General features: G+C 49.4%; 2 protein-coding genes across 2 annotated transcripts; both read right to left on the bottom strand.

Moving 5' to 3' along the window:
• Nucleotides 1-3,176: 3,176 nt before the first annotated feature.
• Nucleotides 3,177-6,519, bottom strand: LOC116874068 (serine protease 44-like). Its single transcript, XM_032868492.1, has 5 exons — nucleotides 6,213-6,519; nucleotides 5,714-5,870; nucleotides 4,889-5,157; nucleotides 3,945-4,108; nucleotides 3,177-3,410 (listed from the first exon to the last, which is right to left on the bottom strand). The coding sequence occupies exons 1-5, from the start codon at nucleotides 6,508-6,510 to the stop codon at nucleotides 3,177-3,179; spliced, it is 1,122 nt and encodes a 373-aa protein (XP_032724383.1). The 5' UTR covers nucleotides 6,511-6,519.
• Nucleotides 6,520-17,636: 11,117 nt separating this feature from the next.
• On the bottom strand, nucleotides 17,637-21,732 carry LOC116873801 (putative serine protease 42). Its single transcript, XM_032867861.1, has 5 exons — nucleotides 21,474-21,732; nucleotides 20,975-21,131; nucleotides 20,323-20,582; nucleotides 19,248-19,408; nucleotides 17,637-18,059 (listed from the first exon to the last, which is right to left on the bottom strand). Exons 1-5 carry the CDS (start codon nucleotides 21,715-21,717, stop codon nucleotides 17,823-17,825), a joined length of 1,059 nt encoding a protein of 352 aa, XP_032723752.1. The 5' UTR covers nucleotides 21,718-21,732; the 3' UTR covers nucleotides 17,637-17,822.
• Between the last annotated feature and the right edge of the window lie 740 nt (nucleotides 21,733-22,472).

Genomic DNA, 22,472 nt, shown 5'->3' on the forward strand with positions numbered 1-22,472 from the left:
GGGAAGGGTGACAGTAGATGCCTCATCAGAAACAAGGCAAGAGCCGATCTCAGCTGAGGTCGACAGGATGACGCCATGCCTTCTAGCTTCAGCTCCCATAGGGTCACCCATGTCCTGCTCCCCGTCTATCGTGTGCTGTATCGTTCCATTTTTGTGCGCGCTTTTTTTTTTTTTCTGCTGATTTTGCTGTTTAAAACGATCCCCAAGATATTTCTTAGGGGCTTTCTCGGGTCGCAGAGAAAAGACATGTTAGGTGAGCTTCGTGCAGGCACGAAAGACCCTTCTGTGGGCCCTGAGTTCAAAGATAGTGAATCAACAGAGTGTGTTAAATGAGGTGTCTTTAGTCAGAAACCAACAGAAAATAAAGTCACATATTGACCCCCTGATGACAAAGTTGTGCGGCGAGACTCCTGTGAATCTCCTTCTGCATTTCCCTGAGGACCGGTTGTTAGGTATTTGCTAGCTCAGTGCTCATGGCTACTTAATAGAACATAAAAAACAAAAAAAAAGGAAGAAAAAAGAAAGCCACGTTATTTTTAGCAACTGGGTTTGGGGTGGTTGGTTAGGCAGCAATAGGGAACTGAAACCCTTATTGAAACTCTTGTCCCATGTTGGTCTGGCCAAGTGTCTCCGATGGGGTTCTCCGGAAGCAGGAACTGTAGCCGAGGGTCTGTGTGGAGGAGGGCTCTCGGGAGATACGCGGGGAAGGGAGCAAGGGAGGCAGAACTGGGCAATGGGCGAAGCTGAGCTACAGTGCATTTGCAACTGAGTCTCAACTGATCCTCCAAGCAGCCCCGACAAGTTGGCCCCAAAGGCAAGAAGGCCAAGCACCTGCCCTGGGCTGCACCTGTACAAAGCTGGGATCCTGAGTGTGTCCATTCCCACGGCCAAGTGCAGCTTTTGTGAGGGCTGAAGCTGAGGCGGTATTTTCCAGAGCTGGGAGAATGACGTAATTTCTCTGCAATAAGGGTGGGGGGGTGGCAACACCACCTGTCCCCCAGGGGTACCACTTCTGGTTGGCTGCTGAGTCCTTCTGACATAATCCTGGCCATTTGGATGACTTCCTTGCTATCTGGTTCAACACGACATTACCGTCTCCTCGGACACATTCCCTGCCCCACACCTGGACATTTTGCAGACCGCTTTCCCAAGAGGCACTGATTTCTTTGGGATCCCCCACGGTCTTGTATTTCAAGACCGTGATCTGGGCCCTAGGAATGGTCATTGCTAGATGTAGCTTTCTTCTTATGACCAGAAACCCCCAGCGCTATTTGTTTCTTTTTAAAGTCTAATATTTTCAGGAGAACTCATTGCTTGCCCTCAACCTCCTCCTTTGCCCATGTCATCTATGTCTTTCAGAGGCTCTGCCTAGCCACCAAGCCCCTGACCCGAGTAAGGGTCATCCTACTGACGGGCTCTCCCCTCCCGCCTGCAGTCCCCATCTTCTTCATGGCTGCAGCCCAGTGCCTGTTCACAAAAGGTATTCCAGGAATATTGGTCGGGAAGACAAAAAGTGGCTGCCACTTACTTGGCAGTTGGCGCCCCGCTCTCGGGGAGGCTCTGCCTAGCTTTTCAGACAGCCAGAGGCAGATCCTCAGGAACTAAGCCACGGGACTAAATTCCTGTCTCTGTCCCCAGCAAGAACCACAGTCTAATATCAGCATGCCATAGGGCATCCCATCTGGGCCATAAATTTCCAGAGCTATATGTTCCTACAGCCGCGGCTATGACTCCGGGCTAGCCCGTTGTGGGATTCCCTCTTTGCCTTTACTGCCTTTACTGAATTTAGCTGTAACTAGCTGGGGTTTGCAAAGCAGAGTGTCCCACTCGGTCCTCCCTCAGATAGCAGGTGGGATGATCACAGACTGCCCACTGAGGTCCTGGATAACTGGGAGCTTTAGCACTGAGCATTTGGAAGGACGGGTGGGCAAGAAAGGCTGGGGGAGAATCAGCAGCCAGTACCAGGTGACTGTGGGACGCAAGACCTGGTGATTGGGAAAAAGAAACTGTATACACACACACACACACACACACACACACACATATGAGCCAGGCCCTCCCACCTACCTTTTCCTTGTGGGGAGCTCTTTGGGCTCAGGGGTCCTGACACCCAGCCCATAGTGTCTCCTCAAGGCATGTCCATCACAGGGCAGCAAAGGGAGGCACAAGGCTGTGTGAGTGGGCCACACCCCCGTCTCTGTCCTCTTGCCCCTGCCACCCTGCTCCTGACTGCAGAGGCTGCCACACTCAACTACAATACTTCCATCCACAGAGATGTTGGTGGCTCTAACAGGAGGACAGGCAGAAGGACCCACTGGCTAAGGCCATCCATCAGATCTGTATCAAGGTAGACAAGTGCCCCACCTCTGACTCTAGAATTCTAGAGTTTACTGGATGCCAGGAAGTGCGTTCTAAGCAACATACTTCTCTACAGAGTATGTCATAGGCAAGCCCACAACTTTCAGGAGACCAGAACTTAGAGTGAACAGGAACACACTCCAAACATTTATTCAGTTGACATCAAAGATCTCCACACTCCTTAATGCCTCCACATGGCTTGGGCTGAGCCTGGATGGGGCCACTAGGGACTGAGGAAGGGGGGCCCACCGCGGGATTGCTCCAGGATGTGGCAGGATCCGCGCTGGATGCTAGGGAAACATCTCCCAGCCCCAGATGCTCCAGTCCCCTGTGGAAACCCCAGGCCTCACACCTCAGCAGGGACGGGGTGACACCCTCTCCCGCTCTCTCTCTGCACAATCAGCAAGCTGACTGCTTCAACACAGGATCAGGTGACAGCCTGAGACCACACCCAGGTCCCACGCTGTCTCACTGCTCATCAGGGGTCTTCTCTCGCAGAGGCTCTCCAAGATGACAAGGAAGCCCTGCGCTCCCCCTGGCAGGTCAGCCGGCTCTCAGCCTGGGGGATGTCTGACCCCCTCCTTCCAGGTGGGCAGGGCACAGCCAAGGTCGTGTGTGTGGCCTTGGCAGGTGACTGGGGCATCAGACTGGGATGCTTTTGGGGCTCCAGCTTTGCTGCCAGTTCCTACTGTGTGGCTCTCTACAGGGTCAGGGGATGCCAACCAGAACTGGAGGAAAGGGCGTCTGAGCAGGAGTGGGAGGTCAGAGGAGAGGCCCGGTGTGAGACGCAGAAATAGGAGGGGAGTGGGCTGGGGTGATCACGGGGCCACCAGGATGCCCAGGGGCAGCACCAGGCACAGAAGTGGGAGGAAGCCTGCTGAGTCCCAAGAGCAAGCCTGACTCAAGCGATCAATGACCCAGTCCTTGTAGAAACTAACTTCTGTATATATTCCAGGAAAATTTTTGCGACCGCAGCCGATGCCCCAGCTCACAATCCCCACCTGGACCCATGTCTTATTAAGTTCACAGACCAGGGGCCCCCCAGAGTCTCCCTGGAGAAAGAGAAAGAAACAAACACAGGAATGGAAGAGAATCAACATCAGAACTGGCTGGTGGGGAGATGGGCACGCGAGGGCCTTCCCCGGGACTCCCCTCCCCCATGCATCCACCAGCCCTAGGTTCCTGGGAATATCAGATTTGAGGGTTGAAAACTTTAGCAAACAAAATTCATATACGTATGCAAAAAATCGTGTACCCCAAAAATGGAATATAACCAAAGAAAACATCTGTTGAGCTAATCATAATGAACAAAGTCTTTAAATGAGCACACTGCCTGTCACACAGAAGGGGTACAAAACGTGATTTGCATTTTTGGTAAATTTCTGCCTGAATCTCCCCTCCTCTCCCAACCCCCTCTAAGCAGGCCAGCCAGCTGAGCCTTCGGCATTTTTCCCCCTTGAAACCCCTTGACGTGAATTAAGGGTGAATGAAGGGGCCAGCGGATCCCACAGGCCCCGAAGCCTGCAAATGAGGAAATTGTGAGGGGACAACAAAGTGGCAAGACAGCCAAGGGCCCATGAACTGACCTGGCAGGCATCCTTTCCTTGGGTACTGTAACCACAGACCATCCCTTCCTTGACTAGGTCGCTGCTAGTTTCCATCTCTGTTTGGAGCATCATGTTACATTTCTCATAACGGATAATGTTTAGCTCAGCCTCCCGTAGCCGTTTCACAACTCCTCCGGCTTGACCTGTGGAAATAATTTGGGAGCAGATAGGTCTGCCTAATGGAACACAACAGGAGCCCCGGCACCCACTCTTGGTCTCGATGCAGTGTGTCCACCTAGAAACACCCCATTAGGGAAGTGAATATGGTCCCCATTTGACACGGGAAGCAATGAGGCCCGAAGCTGATGTCAGGGAGAGGAGGAGGTAGGACTCAAAACCAAGGCAGGCAAAGGAAGAACAGATCAGGACAGGAAGAGGTGAGGCCTCACCAGCCCTGAGAAATCAAAACCAACTCTCTGTCCCTCTGAGTATCTTTAGGAATCATGACAGTTGTCCTGTCCATTGCAAAGTGGCTTTATTTTTGAGCAGGATCATAAATTCTTGGACAAGAAGTGTCCCAAAGGTACCAAATTCAACCTCTCCCCAGGGATGGAAAGCCCAACAGCCTCACCAAGAGGAGTTCTCTGGGCTCTTTTCACTCACAGGAAGCTCCCTGTCCACCAAGGGGAGGACTTCCGGTTGGGACAGCTCCCGTGAGCAGAGAGAGCAACACCAGCACCCCCTGCGCTAAAATCCACCCTAGAGAGAACCCGCTTTGCTCATCACCCGAGACCCCAGGTCCTGAAATTCTAATCAAAATGTGGACCAACAAATGACTCCCAACAGGCATCTTCTCCCCCACTCCTCCCTCACCCGCTTGCTAAAAATGGCCTCCCTGCCTCCCCCTTGAGCTTGCAGGCCAACCGCTGGGCACGAGGCAGCCCCTTGCCTGGCCCGAGCTTCACATCTTGCTTCAGTCTTACCTGCTTCGTTGAGCTTCCCCCATCCAGTCACCCAGCACTCAGTACCACCTTGTACCATGAACGCCTTTTTGGGGAGGCACACAGGCTGCACGTGGGAGGAAAAATTCACAGGGAACTCAAGCAGAGCAAGGGCAATGTCATTCTCAATTAATCCGATAGGATTGTAATCTTGATGAATAACGATGTCTTGGACGGGGATCTCGATGGCCATTCTGGAGGTATGCTCCTCCATGAAGATGTCTCCCAGCTTTGCCGTGTACTCCACATGGCTGCAGAAAGATCCTAGGGCTCTACCCTCCCCTTCCTCATCTTCTGGGCCTTCCCAGCCTGGGCCTCTCTCCACCAACCACTGCCCTCCCCCCACCACCACGCCCCATCCCGGGACCCCTGGTCAGTCTACCCAGTGGTGCTCCAAGTCTGGTTCCCTGGTGAGAAGCATCCGTGTTAGAGAGGCAGGTGCTCAGATCCCACTCTGGTCTGTACCAGAGACGGGCTGTTGAGGACTGGCAATCTGTGTTTTCACAAACTCTGCCGGTTTATCCATGCTTGGAAGTTTATGCCCACCAATCTAGCCATATTGGTTTACTGCACTCCCCACTTCTTAAATATTCCCTCTTGCCCACACACTGGCTTGAAGCTAATCAGCAAAAGCTTTGAACCCAGTTTGGGGTCTTAATCTTTCAGGCTACCAAGGGCCCTACCGTCACCTCCCATCGACCGCAGCCTGAAGGGCAGGATCTATGACCCTTCTTCTTCAGATGAGGGAAAGGAAGCTCAGGGAAGGGGACAGGACTGGCTCCAGGTCACAGAGCCCCAGACACTCACCCAAATATGCAGTGGGCGGCGGTCAGCACCCACCGACTGGCAATGAGGGAGCCTCCACACATGTGTCTGTCATTGATCTGCAGGCTCACCTGCCAAGGCCACTTCCCCTCTGCCGCGGGGAATCCGCCCACTATCCTCATGGACCTCCGGCCGCATCCTGCGCAGGTCAGTGAAGGGAGGGGACCGAAAGTAAAGCCACTGACCGCACCACCCACAGAGCCGGGATAATGCTCAGAAGTCTAGAACCCTCAAAGCAAGGCCATGTCCCCTCAGAGCCCCCACCCCACCCCCAGAGCAGCTCTGTATCCCCTAAGGCTCCTCGGAGAAAGGCCACGTGTCCCCATCCGAGCTCAAGCGCAGGGTTGGGGCCACTCCGACCCCCACCCCCACTCCACCGGAAAAAGCCATCTCCCCAGAGCAGGGTCCCGTCCCCCTCGGCCCTCTCGGTCCCCTCGGCCCCCTCGGCCCCGGCCAGTTCTCCGCGGCCCAGAAACATCACCTGCAGGAAACAGTGGCTTCGCGGTGGCCACAGCCCTGTACGAGCCAGAGGCACCTGGGGTGACCGCCACCACTTGGGAGGATGCGGCAGCCTCTTGGGGCCCCGGGGTCGCAGACTGTCCCTCAGCCCTCCACACGCTCGCGCCGGGGACCTCGTGGCCGCCCCCCGAGGACGACGGGGAGGTGGGCGCCGAGGAGGGTGGGGGCGACGCGGACCCGCTCTGCGCCCCACCGAGCCAGGGCTGGAGGAGCAGCAGCCAGAGCAGGAGGCCCGGGGAGCCGCCGCCCGGGGACGCCATGGACCCGCCACGCCGCGCCTCTCGCCGCGCCCCCTCGCGGCGGCCCGCGGCCCTGCACTCGCGCAGGCGGGAAACCGGGTCCCGCCGCGCCCCCTGGGGGGCCTGAGGGTCGGGGAGGCTTTCCGTCCCCGCGCCCCACCGCCCCCTTCTTCCCGCCCGCTCGCCGCAGTGATTGGGCGTGCTTCGCGGACTTCGGACCGCTGCCCCGGGCGGCACCAACCGCTGCCTTGGAGACGACACTGCCCCTCCGCGGGGACAGAGCCCAGAGCCAAGGGCAAACGCAAACCACAGTGAGATCTCAGGACGGCGGGAACAGACTGGCGAGGAGAAACAATCGCGACAACACCCCGGAATGACGCGGGTGCAGAGGTCCTGCATCACCCAGACGCTGTGGTAGGAAAGTAAAATACTACAGCTTCTCCAGCAGACAGACTGGCAGTTTCTTATAAAACAAAATATGCCATTACGGTACGACTCAGTCATTGCGTTACTGGACACTGACCCCAGAGAAGTAAAGCTATACACACACACACACACCTGTACGAATGATTTTAGTAGCTTTGTTCTGAATAGCCAACATCTGGAAACACCCTTATAGTAGACAGAACACTGCCATCCCAAAGATGTCCGTATTCTAATCCCTGGAACCTGTGAATATGTTACTTTACATGGCAAAAGGAACGTGAATAAATGAAAAATCTTTTTTTTCTAATATTTTATTTATTTATTTGACAAAAATCACAAGCAGACGGAGAGGCAGGTGGGGGGCGGGGGAGAGCAGGCTCCCTGCTGAGCAGAGAGCCCAATGCGAGGCTTGATTCCAGGACCCTGGGATCATGACCTGAGCCCAAGGCAGAGGCTTTAACCCACTGAGCAACCCAGGCGCCCTCATGTTTTCTTTTAAATCCTTGAGCAAATTTAGAATACTAATACCAGGTGTTTTATTAACTTTTTAAAGATTTTATTTATTTTTAGAGAGAGAGTACGAGAATGGGAATGTGTGAGCCGGAGGCAGGGTAGAGGGAGAGGGAGAGAATCTCAAACAGACTTCATGCTGAGCTCATAGCCCGCCCCAGGGGCTCCATCCCCAGACCCTGAGCTTATGACCTGAGCAGAAACCAAGAGTTGGAGGCTTAACCGAGTGAACCATCCAGGCACCCCAGTAACAGGTGTTTTAAAGTTCTTGTCTACTATTTCTGTATTTGTTTCTATTGATGGGTTACCTCTTTGTTATAGGTCTAGTAATTTTTAATGAATGCTGAACACTATTAATGTTACATGGCTGACTATTTGACTTGTATGTTCTTTAAGGAGTGTGGAAATTTGGCAGGCAGGTAAATTACTTGCAGTTCATCGTGGTCCATTTGAAGTTTTATTGTTGTTGTTTTTTTTAATGTTCAGTTAGCCAACATTACATCATTAGTTTTTGTAGTAGTGTTCAACGATTCATTAGTTGAGCATAACACCCAATGTGCATCACAAGACATGCCCTCCTTAATACCCATCACCTGGACTTGGTTTTTAAGCTTTGTTAGGATGAGTCTAGAATAGCTTTTATTCTAGGACTACCTTACCTTAATACTAAGGTCTGAGCCTTGTGACATCGCTACTGATTGCCTGAGTATTGGGTGAGGTCCTTCCTCTCTGGATGGATGAAACTTGAATCTCCCAGCACTGTGTGAGCTCTCTGAGCCGTTCATCCTGTACTCCCCACCGCCCCACCCCCACCAGTCCCTTGCCAGGTGTTCTTTGCCTTGCCTCTTGGAAATGTAACCTATGTGTGCGTGGATTAGTATTCAGCCAAAGACTGAAGAGGGTGTTCTGCAAAATTCTGGAGTTGTTTCTCTGCGTATCTCCATCCTGTACAGCAGGAATCGGCAAACTTGCCCTATAAAAGACAGTAAATATTTTAAGCGTTGCAGGCCACATGTGGACTCTGTCATATATGCGTTTTAAAAAACAACTCTTGGGGCACCTGGGTGGCTCAGTCAGTAAGCATCTGCTTTCAGCTCAGGTCATACTCCCAGGATCCTGGGATAGAGTCCCGCCATCAGGCTCCCTGCTCAGCAGGGAATCTGCTTCTCCCTCTTCCTCTGCCTCTCCCTCTGCCTCTCCCTCTGCCTGCTGCTCTGCCTGCCTGTGCTCTCTCTCCCTTTCACTCTGTCAAATAAATAACTAAAATAATTTTTTAAATAAAAATAAAAAACAACTCTTTAAAACTGTGTAAATCATTTGGGGCGCCTGGGTGGCTCAGTGGGTTGAAGTCTCTGCCTTGAGCTCAGGTCATGATCTCAGGGTCCTGGGATCGAGCCTCGAATCGGGCTCTCTGCTCAGCAGGGAGCCTGCTTCCCTTCCTCTCTCTCTGCCTGCCTCTCTGCTTACTTGTGATTTCTGTCTGTCAAATAAATAAATAAAATCTTTTTTTTAATTAAAAATTTTTTTTTAAAAACTGTGTAAATCATTCTTAGTCCTATACAAAAACAGCCTGTGTCTGGGATTAGCCCACAAACCATAGCACGCTAAGCCCTGCTCTACAGGATTCTGACCTGGAAACTCCAGATGCCTGGCCCTCCTGAGCCCCAGTCTGTCTCCTTAACTTAGTGTTATCATTGTGTTCTGTTTGGGTTTCCCTGTTTCATGTGAAAATTGCCTCTGCTTAGGAAGCCAGGATGACTGTAGTGTTCAACTCACTTGTTGCCCTTCTCCCTAGGGTCCTCGTCCTACATTGTCATACAATGCCAACTCTTAACAACTCTAGTTTTCCAAAAAAGCAGAACAACCAGTTTGCCATATATACAATCGGTGGATTTTCACTTTTGATTAAGAGTAACTCCACATCATTGTGTATCTTTTGAATTACCTGTGTCACCTGCAAGAGTTATGACCTTGGATGTCAACGATTCATGTGTAAATGTATTTGTCAATAATTCGTGTATAACTGTATTTTTAACTCATAATGCCAGTTTTCAAATTAATTTTACCAAACCACACTCCCACCGTCAGTAGATGAGTCTTTCTATTAATCTCCACTCGTCCCAACAGTTATTGCCACAGTTCTGTTTTTCCCCACATGGTGGGCATAAAATTATATCTTGCTATGGCTTTAATTTGCCTTTCCCTGGAGTATACGTTCATATCTTTCCTGGCCATTTGTGCTGTCTTTTTATAAAATGTTTGTAACATCTGCCCAATTTTATATTTGGATTGCTTTTGAAATACTTCTTATTGAGGTTTTGTTTTGTTTTTTTTTAATGCATGCTAATCCTTTATTGGTAAATGCAATGCTCCAAATATCATCTCACAATCATAAACTTGTCTTTTTGCTTTATTATATCTTTTTCTTTATCACTTATGCTTTTTGTGTCTGCTTTTAAGAAGCTTTCCCTAGGGGCGCCTGGGTGGCTCAGTCAGTTGAGCATCTGCCTTCTACTCAGGTCATGATCCCAGGGTCCCAGGGTCAAGCCCCACATTGGGCTCCCCACTCAGTGGTGAGTCTGCTTCTCCCTCTGACCCTCCCCCCTTCTTGTTCTCTCTCTCTCAAATAAATAAAATCTTTTTTTTTTAAGCCTTCCCTATTCTGAGGTCTTAAAGATATTGTCCTGTATTTTCTTCTAGAAGCTTTAAAGTTTTGTTTTTTATGTTTTGTCTTTTAGCCAAGTATTTTTTTGTTTATAGTGAGAAAGGAATTCGGTTTTATTTATTTCCCATTTAACCTTTTATCTCAGTATCATGTACTGAACGGCCCATTATTTTTTTAATTAAAGTATAGTTAACTACTAGATATTTTGAGTAGCAGTACATGACAGGATGCATTCTCCCATCTCGACTTCTTCTTTAGGGTTTTGGCTCTTTTTGGTACTCCATATAAACTTTAGGATAAGTTTGACAATTTTTTTTTTAAACTGTTGAAAGTTCTATTCAAATATGCATTGAATATAAAGAGCATTTGGGCGAGACCTGACATCTGCGTGGTATTGAGCCTCCTTACTCATGAATTTGGTGCATCTCTATTTAGGTCTTCCTTCACATCCTTCAATAAAATTTCATAAATTTTTACCCACAAAGTCACACACATCTTTCAGAAACACAATTTTACATTATTCTCCTAGTCAACAATCTTATCAAACTGTTTTATCAGTTTTGATAATTCATAGATTCTTTGGGGGTTTCTATATTGAAAAAAGAAAACCTATAAATTAGAAGTTACTATTTGACACAGTCATGCTTTTAAATATTTGTTATTACTTGTTTCTTTACTCACTGTATTCATCAGGATACAGGCTAAGGTGCGGTAACAGAGATGTCCCAATATACAGTGGTTAAAAAACAAAAAGTTTCTTTCTCTCTTACTTCACAGTCTAAACGTAGGCAGCCAAGTCCAGTTCTGCCACCCTTCACCCGGGCACACCTCTCAACATCCAAAATGGCATCTCCATCTTTCTCCTCTTCCAATTTAGAAAGGGGAAAGAGCCAAAAACTATACTCGTGTCCCTTTGAAGGACAACCCCCCAACAGCACATACTTCTACTTACCTCTCATGGAACATAACTTAAATCCATGGTCACCCTAAGCTTCAGGGGAAGCTGAGAATGGCAGTTTTTAGGTGCATAGGCACCCAGATCTCCTGGGATCCACTCTACCTGTCTGGTGTACCTACCTGCCAACTGCTCTGGGCATTGTTACTAGGAATTCACACTTGCATCCTTCTTAGAAGACTTCCCCTAGAGCACATGGAGCCACAGGACAGAAGGTGATGAGGAGTTACATTCCTTCCTCCCACCCCTCCAGTCAGCCTACAGCCAAAGTCAGAGTGGGGCAGGGCACGAAAGCCCAGCTCCCTTGCCTTAAGTCTGGATGAATTCTAGAACATAGACGCCAGGATCTTGCTCAGCCTAGACTTCACCTGTAATCACATTCTTAGTAAATTTTTTGCCCTTTCCTATCCTGCTTCCCTCACATCCCTATAGGTTTTTCCTGAAAATAACTCTCTCTTTTTTTTTAATTTTTATTTATTCATTTGACAGACAGAGATCACAAGTAGGCAGAGAGACAGGCAAAGAGAGAGAGGGAAGCAGGCTCCCTGCTGAGCAGAGAGCCCGATGCGGGACTCGATCCCAGGACCCTGAGATCATGACCTGAGCCGAAGGCAGAGGCTTTAACCCACTGAGCCACCCAGGTGCCCCGAAAATAACTCTCTTAATAAGTTACTTGAACATGAATGCCTGCCCAAAAATTTGCTCATAGCCCAGTAGATGCTGGAGCTGGCTTGTCCCAGCTCATGAAAGCGGACTCGTAATTGTCAGGAATTTTATGAGCCGGCTGTTAAACACAGTCATTATTAAAATTTAAATTATAAAATCTATAATCAAAGAAGTTACACTAAAAACAGAGGTAATAAATACTCCAAATTCATTACATCCTAGTTATTTTCCTGAATTTTCTAACTACCTGTGCTCTTGAGGTTAGGGCTACTATAGCTGTATGGTAGAACTTCTATCTAATGGTATACTTCTCTTCCCAAGTCCAGATTCAGTAATGTGATGTCGGTAGCTTGAAATCAGTTATGGTGCAGGCACCTGTGTGGCTCCGGTGGTTAAGCGTCTGCCTTCGGCTCGGGTCATGATCCCCAGGTCCTGGGATGAAGCCCTGCATTGCATCAGGCTCCTTGCTCAGTGGGGAGTCTGCTTCTCCTCTCCCCTCTACCCCTACCCTCTGCTTGGGCTCTGACACCCTCTATCTGCCATTCTCTCTCAAATAAATAAACAAGATCTGGAAGGAGGGAAGGAAGGAAGGAAGGAAGGAAGGAAGGAAGGAAGGAAGGAAGGAAGGAAGGGAGGGAAAGAAAGAAAGAAAGAAAGAAAGAAAGAAAGAAAGAAAGAAAGAAAGAAAGAAAGAGGAAAGAGAGAGAGAAGGAAGGAAGGAAGGAAGGAAGGAAGGAAGGAAGGAAGGAAAGAAAAAAAGAAGGAAAGAAAGAAGCCATAGTGGAAGTATTTATACTATGGAAATCTAATAAATGTTATATTCTGGGCTTTTATCCCCCTCCAGAGCTGCTTGTTAAATATTTGCTGGCACAACACTAGAATGACCTAAAACATCAGGTCATTGCATAAGACATGTATCATTCAAGAGGAAGAGAATAGACATTGGGGCCAAACTAGAATATGTCACATTAACCTATTTTTTTTTTAACTAGGAAAAATTTGGTTAAATAGACCTTAAGTGCACAATCTACTGTTTAATTAATATATAGATCCACATAACCACCACTTTGATCAAGCTATAAATCATTTTGGGGCGCCTCAGTGGCTCAGTGGGTTAAGGCCTCTGCCTTCGGCTCAGGTCATGATCTCAGTGTCCTGGGATCGAACCCCACCTCGGGCTCTCTGCTCAGCAGGGAGCCAGCTTCCCCCTCCCTCCCTGCCTGCCTCTCAGCCTACTTGTGATCTCTCTGTCAAATAAATAAATAAAATCTTTAAAAAAAAGCTATAAATCATTTTGAAACCCCAGAAAATGCCTTTGTGCCCTCCTCACATCCATCATAAGCAACAGTGATCACCCAGTGTGCCTATATGGTCTTCATAGAAATGGAATCAGAAATCTGTATTCTTTGGGTCTGGCATCTTTCACTCAACATGTTTTTTAATTTCCATCCATGTTCTTGGGTCTATCAACAGTTTATTCTTTTTTATTGCCAAGTTGCATTTTCACTGATTATCATTTATCAGTTGGCAGACACTTGAGTTGTTTCCAGATCTGGCTATTATGAATAAAGATGCTATGAACATTCACATAGAAGTCTCTGAGTGGATATTTCTGCTCTTTTCGTCCAGCCTGTGGCTTCGGTTTTTCACTTTCTTAACAGTGTCTTTTAAGGAGCAGAATATTTCCATTTTGATGAAATCCAGCCGTTTATTTTCTTGTGTAGGTCATGCTCTTTGTGTCCTGTCTAAGCAATCTTTGCCAACTCAAGGGTCACAGAGACTTTTCTTCCTTGTTCTAGAAGTTTTCTAGATGTAGACTTTCTGTGTAGTTCTATAATCCATTTTAAGTAATTTTTTACATGTTAAGATTCAGAGATTTGTTTTGTTTTGTTTTGTTTTTACATAGGAATCTCCCATTGTGCCAGTTATCATTTATTTAAAAGACTATCCTTGGGGCACCTGGGTGGCTCAGTTCATGATCCCAGGGAACTGGGATGGAGCCCAGCATCGGGCTCCCTGCTTGGCAGGAAGGCTGCTTCTCCCTCTCCCACTCCCCCTGCCTGTGTTTCCTCTCTTGCTGTGTCTCTCTCTGCCAAAATAAATAAATAAAATATTTTAAATAAATAAATAAAATTTAAAAAAATAAAATACTGTCCTTTCCTACATTGAATTGCCTTGATACCATTGTTGAAACCAATTTGCCATATATGTGTGGAGCTGTATTTAGACTCTCTATCCTGTTCCACTGATCCATATGTCTACCCTTGTGCCAATATCATACTGCCTTGATGACTACACTTCTATGGTAAGTCTTGAAGTATAAGAGTTTTCTTTTTTTTATTATTATTATTCTATATCTTTTGCTTTTCTGTATACATTTTAGAATCAGCTTGTCAATTTCTACACAAATCTCCACCTTGAGAAACATGAAGAAATTGGGAGGTGTAACATTACTGACTTTCAAGACTCACTATAAAAGCTACAGTAACTAGGACACTGTAAAATTGGCATAAGAATATACAGATAAACATACACACACACGCACACACACACACAAACAGATAAGGAACTGAATAGGAAATCCATAAAGAAATGCACATATATGATGTCAATTTTGAACGAAGCACCAATGTAAGTCAATGTGAAAATAAATGTATTTCTAGCAAATGGTACCGGCACTGGATAAGCATTAAAGATACAGAAAAATATACTTTCATCCCTGTATCTCATACCATCTCCCAAATTAGTTTGTAGACCACAGACCTAAACATAAAACCTAAATTATAAAGTTTCCAGGAGAAATAAATAGAAGAAAAAGCCTCACAGCCCCCAGCTAAAAAGTGAAAAGAGTCACAGACTTAGGATTCTACTCAGAATACAGGAAGGCTACTTAGAAATCATCAATAAAAAAAAAATAAGCATCCTATTTAAAGATGGACAAAAGAGCTGAAAACATACTTCATAGAAGATATGCATATGACCAGTACTACATAAAAAGATGCTCAACATCATTATCTACCGGGAAACAGAAATAAAAACCCTAATGCTGTACCATTTCATACCTATTAGAATTGGGGAAAAAAAAAAAAGCGTGAGGACTGATGAGGGTATGGATCAACTGGAACTCTCATTTATTGCTGGGAGTAGCGTAAAATGGTACAAATAATTTGGAAGACTCTTAGGAAATTTCTAATAACATTAACCATTCGTTAACTTCATGAGCCAACAGTTCCGCTCCTAGGTTGATTTGCAAAAGAAGGGAAAGTATATAGATACAAAAAAATCTTGTACTAGAATGCTTATTAGCAGCTTCATTCATAATACCCCAAACTGGAAACAACCCAAGTGTCCATCAGCAGACTAAGCCAACGGTAGAATGTCTGTGTGGGAATATTACTACTCCCCAATAAAAAGGAATGACCTAGGGGCACCTGGGTGATTCGGTCAGTTAAGCATCTGCCTTCGACTCAGGTCAGGATCTCAGGGTTGGGAGATCGAGCCCCAAATCAGGCTCCCTGCTGGGTGTGGAGCCTGCTTAAGATTCTCTCTCTTGCTCTCCCTTAGAACCCGCCACCTCCCGCTCTTAAAAAAAAAAAAAAATGAGGTTCAATAATATGCAAATAATCTGATCATCAGAACAGTGGTTACTTCTGGGAGGGGATGATTAGAAAGGGATATAAGAGAATATCCTGGATTAATGCAAATGTTTTCAATCATGATTTGGAGACGTTAGCATGGGGGAATACCTCCGTTAAAACTCATAAAATTGTATATTGCAATGTGTACATTTTACTATATATAAATTATACCCCAATAAAGAAAATAATGCAGAAATGCATTAAGAAAGAACAGTCATTCATGAACATAAGCTTTTAACTTTATCAATTTTGGAAAAATGAACAGAGAAAGAAGCAATAGTGTATAGTGAAGTGCGCGCCTGGGTGGCTCAGTCGGTTAAGTGTCTGACTCTTGATTTCAGCTCAGGTCATGATCTCAAGGTCCTAAGATGGAGCCCAGCGCTGGGTTCTGCACTCAGCAGGGCATCTGCTTAAGATTCTCCCTCTCCCTCTGCCTCTCACCCCCTCCCTAAAAAATTTTTTTTTTAAAAATTAGTCTAAATAAATGACTTTTAAAACTTATATTCATAACAATCCAGAAATAAAGCTCCACATGGTTGGTTAGAATGAGGTTTTTCTATAAGTAACTGAGACGGAAGAGAACAATGGCTTAATTAAAGAGTTTCTTTCCCTGTTGCATGAAGAACTGTGATAGCAGCCCTGCAAATTCCAAGGAGCCAAGTTCCTTCTAAATTCCTGCTCCACACCCTTAGCTCCATACCTCCATACCCTCGTGTTCCAAGATCAGTGCTCAAGCTCTGGTCACTGTGTACGCATTCCAGCCAGGAGAGAAGAAAGAGAACTGAAGAAGGGCTCGTCCCCAAATTCACCAACATTTCAGTCTGTATTTTAGTGGCCAGAATTCGTGCCACACTTAGATGGATGGGACTTGGAAAGACAGTCTTTATTCTGACTGGCTATGTGTCCAGAAGGAAAGGAATGAAAAGTGTGAGATGTGGCTATTACGGATCTAATCACTTCTTTTTTTTTTTTCCAAAGATTTTATTTATTTATTTGTCAGAGAGAAAGAGAGAGCGAGAGAGCGAGAGAGCAAGCACAGGCAGAGTGGCAGGCAGAGACAGAGAGAGAAGCAGGCTCCCTGCCGAGCAAGGAGCCTGATGTGGGACTCGATCCCAGGACGCTGGGATCATGACCTGAGCCAAAGACAGCCACTTAACCAACTGAGCCACCCAGGCGTCCCCTAATCACTTCTTTATTCACCTAAATATTTACAGGCACTTTCTTCTCACATGCAAAAGGCACTAATCCCCTGCTAAAAGAAAGGAACCTCAAGGTTTTGAGATGGGGGAAAGAAATTGGTAACAGTGGGGTAAAGGTGACAAACAGCTACTCTGGGATGGCAGGATAATGAGGGAAACCAGCCGGCACACATGTGGTGAGTACTCAGCCTGTCTCCTCCCTGAGCCTCGGCCCCGTGTCCTTCAGAGCTGGGCCATGGTCATCTGGTGCTCAAGGCTCCATCTAACTCCAACAGGCAGAAAGTATGGGCTGCTGTTCGAAGGCACTGCCCTAACCCCTCTCGTGCTTCCACTCTCTCTCTCATGTCTTCTCCCCAGAGGCAATGGCCAGCAAACTCAGCTACGAAGCTCCCTGCAGAGATACGGGTGGCCCTGAGGGGCACAGCAGCAGGACCCAAGTCGGGCTCGGATCAGAGTAGATGAGGGCCTCCCCTCTCATTCTAGAGTTTCAAAAGCATCGCAAACACATCCCTAAGTTAAATGTGAGATAACTTTTCCTCAGTGTCCCCACACCCCACATCAGGAGAGATACAGAACACGCAAGTGACAATCCAAACATTTATTCAGTTGACATCGGAGATCTCCACACTCCTCAATGCCTCCACATAGCTTGGGCTGAGCCTGGATGGGACCACTAGAGACTGAGGAAGGGGGGCCCACTGCAGGATTGCCCCAGGAGCACCTGTGTGGCAGGATCCATGCTGGGTGCTAGGGAAACGTCTCCCAGCCCCAGACACCCAGTCCAGTGTGGAAACCCCAGGCCTCACACCTCAGCAAAGACATGGTGACACCCCCTCCCTCTTTCTCTCTCTGCACAGTCAGCAAGCTGACTGCTTCAACACAGGGTCAGGTGACAGCCTGAGACCACACCCAGTCCCACGCTGTCTCACTGCTCATGAGGGGTCTTCTCTCGCAGAGGCTCTCCAAGATGACAAGGAAGCTCTGCGCTCCCCCTGGCAGGTCGGCTGGCTCTCAGGTTGGGATGCCTGACCCCCTCCTTCCAGGAGGGCAAAGGCACAGCCAAGGTTGTGCATGTGACTGGGGCAGGTGACTGGGGCATCAGGCTGGGATGCTTTCGGGGCTCCAGCCTTGCTGCCAGTTCCTACTGTGTGGCTCTCTACAGGATCAGGGGATGCCAACCAGAATTGGAGGAAAGGGCATCTGAGCAGGAGTGGGAGGTTGGAGGAGAGGCCTGGTGTGAGACTCGGAAATAGGAGGGGGCTGGGCCGGGGTGATCACGGGGCCACCAGGATGCCCAGGGGCAGCACCAGGCACAGAAGTGGGATGAGGAACACCACTGGATACAAAAAGGAGGCCTGATTAATCACTCCAGCTATCCACTCCGCATAGACAGCAAGATCTGTATAAACTCCAGGCATATTTCCACGACCGCAGCCAATGCCCCAGCTCACGACTCCCACCTGGACCCATGTTTCCTTAAATTTACAGACCAGAGGACCCCCAGAGTATCCCTGGAGAAAGAGAAAGAGACAAATGCAGGAATAGAAGGCCATCCACGGCAGAGCAGACTGACTGCCGCGTAAGGCACTGGGCAGTCAGGCACGGGGACCTTCCCCAGGGACCTACGGGGCTCACCCTTCTGTAAATATGAGAACTGAGAATTGAAAAGTTAATGGGAAGGGGTGCCTGGCTGACTCAACCCTAATCTCGGGGTTGTAAGTTTGAGCCCCACACTGGGTATAGAGAGCACTTAAAAATAAAATCTTCAAAAAAAAAAAAAAGAAAGAAAAGAAAAAGAAAGGGATGAAGGAAAAAAGGGAAGGAGGGAGGAAGGGAAAAGTTAATGGGAACATTTTACTATCCTTGGGAGGATATTATAACTGGTCATTTCCCATACCATATGGGCTATTAAACATTTTGAATATCACATCTGCATGAGAGTCCCCTAAATCTAGCTTAAAGTTTCTCTAAACCTCCTAACCCATACAGCCAACTCCCTCCATCTCTGATGCCTCACTTCCAGACATCCCACAGACACCTCATCGGATGCAGAACCCGGCATGTCCTCTCCCAGACCTGCTCGGGGGCCCCCGCCCCCCACCAACCAGCTCAGACAGAAACAGAACCCTCCAAACCTCTCCCTCGCCCCCACCCTCCCAGCAGTCAGTCACCAGGAACTCAGGATTCAACCTCAGACACACTTCCTTCACCCCCTCACCGCACCAGGTCCTGCTCGGGACTCCGCGTCATCACCTAGATGATGGACACAAACACCTAGCCTATAGTCCTGCCCGGATGGCATTGAGAAACTCGGCCCAACGCCCCAGGCCACACGTAACCCGACTCCAGCCCTCTTCTCTGGTCCCCTCATTGCTCCAGACCTGGAAGGTGGGCCCTACACGTGACAAGTTCCCTCACACCTCGAGCCACCATCCGTGCTGCTCCCCCTCCCTATAGTGCTGTTCTCCTCTTTCCAAGAAATCCCAAGACTCATCCTCTGAGTCAAGGCTCAAACGCCCCCTCCTCCAGAAGGCACTCAAGGCGGGAAGAAGAGGGCGGGCCAGGTTCTGCCCATGAATCTCCTTCGCGAAGGAGCGAAAGGAGGTGGTGGCAGGTCACCCAGGCCCTGGCACCTGGGAATGAGCAAGCTTGGAGGGGCCACCCTCAATGTGCAGATGGAACAGGGTCCACAAAGTTACCTGACAAGAATCCTTTCCAGCTCCGTTATAGCCACAGAGCATCCCTTCCATGACTCTGTTCTTCTTTGTTGCCATGACTTCCTGAACCATCTCATTACACCTTTCATGGAGGATAATGTTTTGGTCGACCTCCTGGAGAACACCCGTAATGAGGTCGCCACCTACAAGGGATGAAGAAACTCAGCAGTTGGTGGCTTGTGCCCAGTGGACAGTAAGCCCCTCGGCACCTAGCTTCCCCTTTGAAAAAGGCAGGGCCGTGGGTTCTGTGCCCCTTTGACAGTGGAGGAAATGGGGCACCAAAGTGGACATGGGAAGAAAAGGAGGTAAGAACTAATAAAGTCAAGATGGCATAGAGAAGGACCAATCCGGACGGTAAGAGGGCAAGGCCTTTCCCAGACTGAGAAATGATAACCAAGCACCTGTTACTCTGAGTACCAACAATAATAGTGACAGAGATCCCATGCATCAGAAGTATCTTTACTCTTGAGCAGGTTCGCAGACTCAAAAATGGGGAGTGTCCCCAAGTTACCAATCCAGCCTTTTCCCAGAGACGGGAGGCCCTGCCGACTCAGCAACAGAGAGACCTTCTGCCCCTAACGGGACGGGGAGCTCCCTGACAAGCAAGGCCAGTACTTCCAGAGACTGGACAGCTCTGACTGGCAAACAATTCGTCACCTGCTGAGCAGAAACCCACCCCAGAAGAACACCAAGGCCTCTGGCTCTATCCCCAGGGAGCCTAAAAACACCCTCAAACCAGCCAGGTATGGTGCCTCACAAATCTACAGAAAAAGACTTCCCCCAGGTATCTCTTCTCCTGAGAGAGCTCCAGGTCCCAGGACCTGTGCCTTTCCTAAACGGCTACCATGAAATATTTGTGCTGTAACAAAAGATGTCAACCAATTTCTAGACTCAAGTCAATCAGAAACCATTACCCTGGCCACTGCTAAGCTCTGCCCCCCGCCTTCCCCCTCTGTTAGGCAGTCCTCCTTCCTGCCCCTCTCTTTAGCTTTTCTGCCTACTTCAGGGCTGGGCTGCCTCCCTCTTCCTGAGCATTCTACCTGCCTCACAGTCTCACCATGTTCTTTTTTGCCCCATCCGGTCACCCAGCACGTGGTCCCAGCTTCCACCTGGAAAGTCTTCTGAGGGATACATACAGGCTGGACGGTCACAGTGAAGTTCACAGGGTAGAGGAGATGGAGAAGGGCAAGGTCATTTTGAATGGCTCCAACTACTGAGAGTAGAGGATGGACGATGACGTTCTTGACCGGGATCACCACACTGGTGATTTCGTTATAGGCGCTCCGATCTCCCATCTTGACACTGTAGCGGAAACGGCTATGGGAGAGAGGACATGCCCCTCGTGGAGACCTTTCCCACACATGGCAGAGGCTTCCCAGCCTGGCCCTAACCTCCCTCACCGCTCTTTCTACCGCCCTAACACCAAACAGCTCTCCTTAACGACTCTCAACATTGGTTTGGTAGTCCAAACGACTGGTTTGCTTCACCAAATTGGTATTCCTAGTAATGAGACAGCCAGTGCCAAACCCAGTTTGTAGTGCGGGCAGGCCTTGGCTGGGTTGGTTTGGGTTGGGCTGATTTGGGTTGGGTTGGGTTGGGTTGGGTTGGGTGTGGGTTTTGTCAAGTTGCCAGGGCAACAGAACCTAATGGGTATACCTGAGGAGGGCAGGGCTGACTTCAGAACTCTGTGACCCCTCTTCACTCCTCACCTTAAAATACAGTGGCCTGCAGTCAGCACCCACTGCGATGTGAGGAGGGAGCCTCCGCACACGTGTTTCTGGTTCATCCTCAGGCTCACCTGCCAAGGCCACTTCCCCTCTGCTGCCTCCTTTCCTCCAGTGGTGTTCTCAACGACGTGGCCACACCCTGGAGTGAGAACAGCGTGGGGGGAAGAACCTCCAAGAAACAGAGCCCGGGCTTCCGAGGAGAGCACCAAGTGCCCCTCGGAGGAGGCGGGGGGGGGGGGGCCGGCGGTGAAGGCCACAGCCCCTTAGACTCCAGGTCCCTGCTGCTGAGTCCCCAGGCCCTGCACCCCCAGACCTCCAAGGCCGCACGGCGTCCCACTCAGACTCCACAAGCGGGGCTACATTCCTCAGACCCTCGGGGCGGGGGCAGAGGGGTGAATCCTGGCTCCCCCAGACTCCCCAGAGCCCCGGCTCCCACTTGCGGGCCTCAGGCCCCCTCAAGGCTCCCAACGCCAGATGTCACCTGGGATCAGTTCCAACAGCTGGGAGAGTATGGCAGCCTCTTGGGGCTCCGGGGTCGCAGACTGTCCCTCGGCCCCCCACACGGTTGCACTGGTGCCCTCACGGCCGCCCCCCGAGGGCGATGGGGAGGTGGGCGCCGAGGAGGGTGGGGACGATGTGGACCCGCCCTGCGCCCCACCAAGCCGAGGCTGGAGGAGCAGGAGCCAGAGCAGGAGGCCCAGGGAGCCGCCGCCCAGGGACGCCATGGACCCGCCGCACCGCGCCTCTCCGGGTGGCAGGTGGACCGGTCCACGCTGGCGCGCGAGCGGCGTAAACAGCGGCTCCTCGCGCTGGAGGCCAAGTGCGAAACATCGCGCCCTCAGGATCCGCCCCCCTCGCCGGGTCCTCTCTCCGCTCTGAGTACCATCGAACCCCGCCCAGGCCGGAGGGGTGAGGGTGCTTCCGAGGAAATTGCCCTTGACGGGGACCTCCCAGTTCCGGGGACACCGCCCGATGTCCCTGCCTCTTCTGGTGCGGTCTCTGGGCTGGAGCTGTTGAGGACAGGCGGCCTGGGCATCCCCCGAGGAGACTGCACTCTCCACTCTTCATTCTGGTTCTTCAGCTCAGGATTTCATCCGCCAGACAGAGATTTGGGGGTGGGGGACCATACCGATTAAGTAGTTGAGACAAAGGAGTAGGCAGCTGTTCTGTTTCAGTGATAGGGCCTCCTGAAAAAAATTAGCCACCACAAAAGACACAGGGAAGTCAGTTTCTTCTTCTTAGCTTGCTTGGTCCCTGGCATCCGGCCCAGTGGTGTGTCCTCTGTCTTTGCGCCCTAAAGGCTTCTGCTAGGCCCCTGCCTCCCTGGGCTTCAGCATCCCTGTTGAAGTCAGGGAGAAAACGACAGTCACAGCTTCTGAATTGCAATAGTTCCCTCTTTTTCCTGGCCAAAAGGGGACAGCCAGTCACAGTTTTTCAGGAACGTGGATGCTCCCCTAGCAATTTCAACGCCCTGGTTGAA

Source organism: Lontra canadensis, unplaced genomic scaffold (genome assembly GCF_010015895.1).
Source record: "Lontra canadensis isolate GAN:19392208 unplaced genomic scaffold, GSC_riverotter_1.0 scaffold35, whole genome shotgun sequence".
NCBI classification, from domain to species: domain Eukaryota; kingdom Metazoa; phylum Chordata; class Mammalia; order Carnivora; family Mustelidae; genus Lontra; species Lontra canadensis.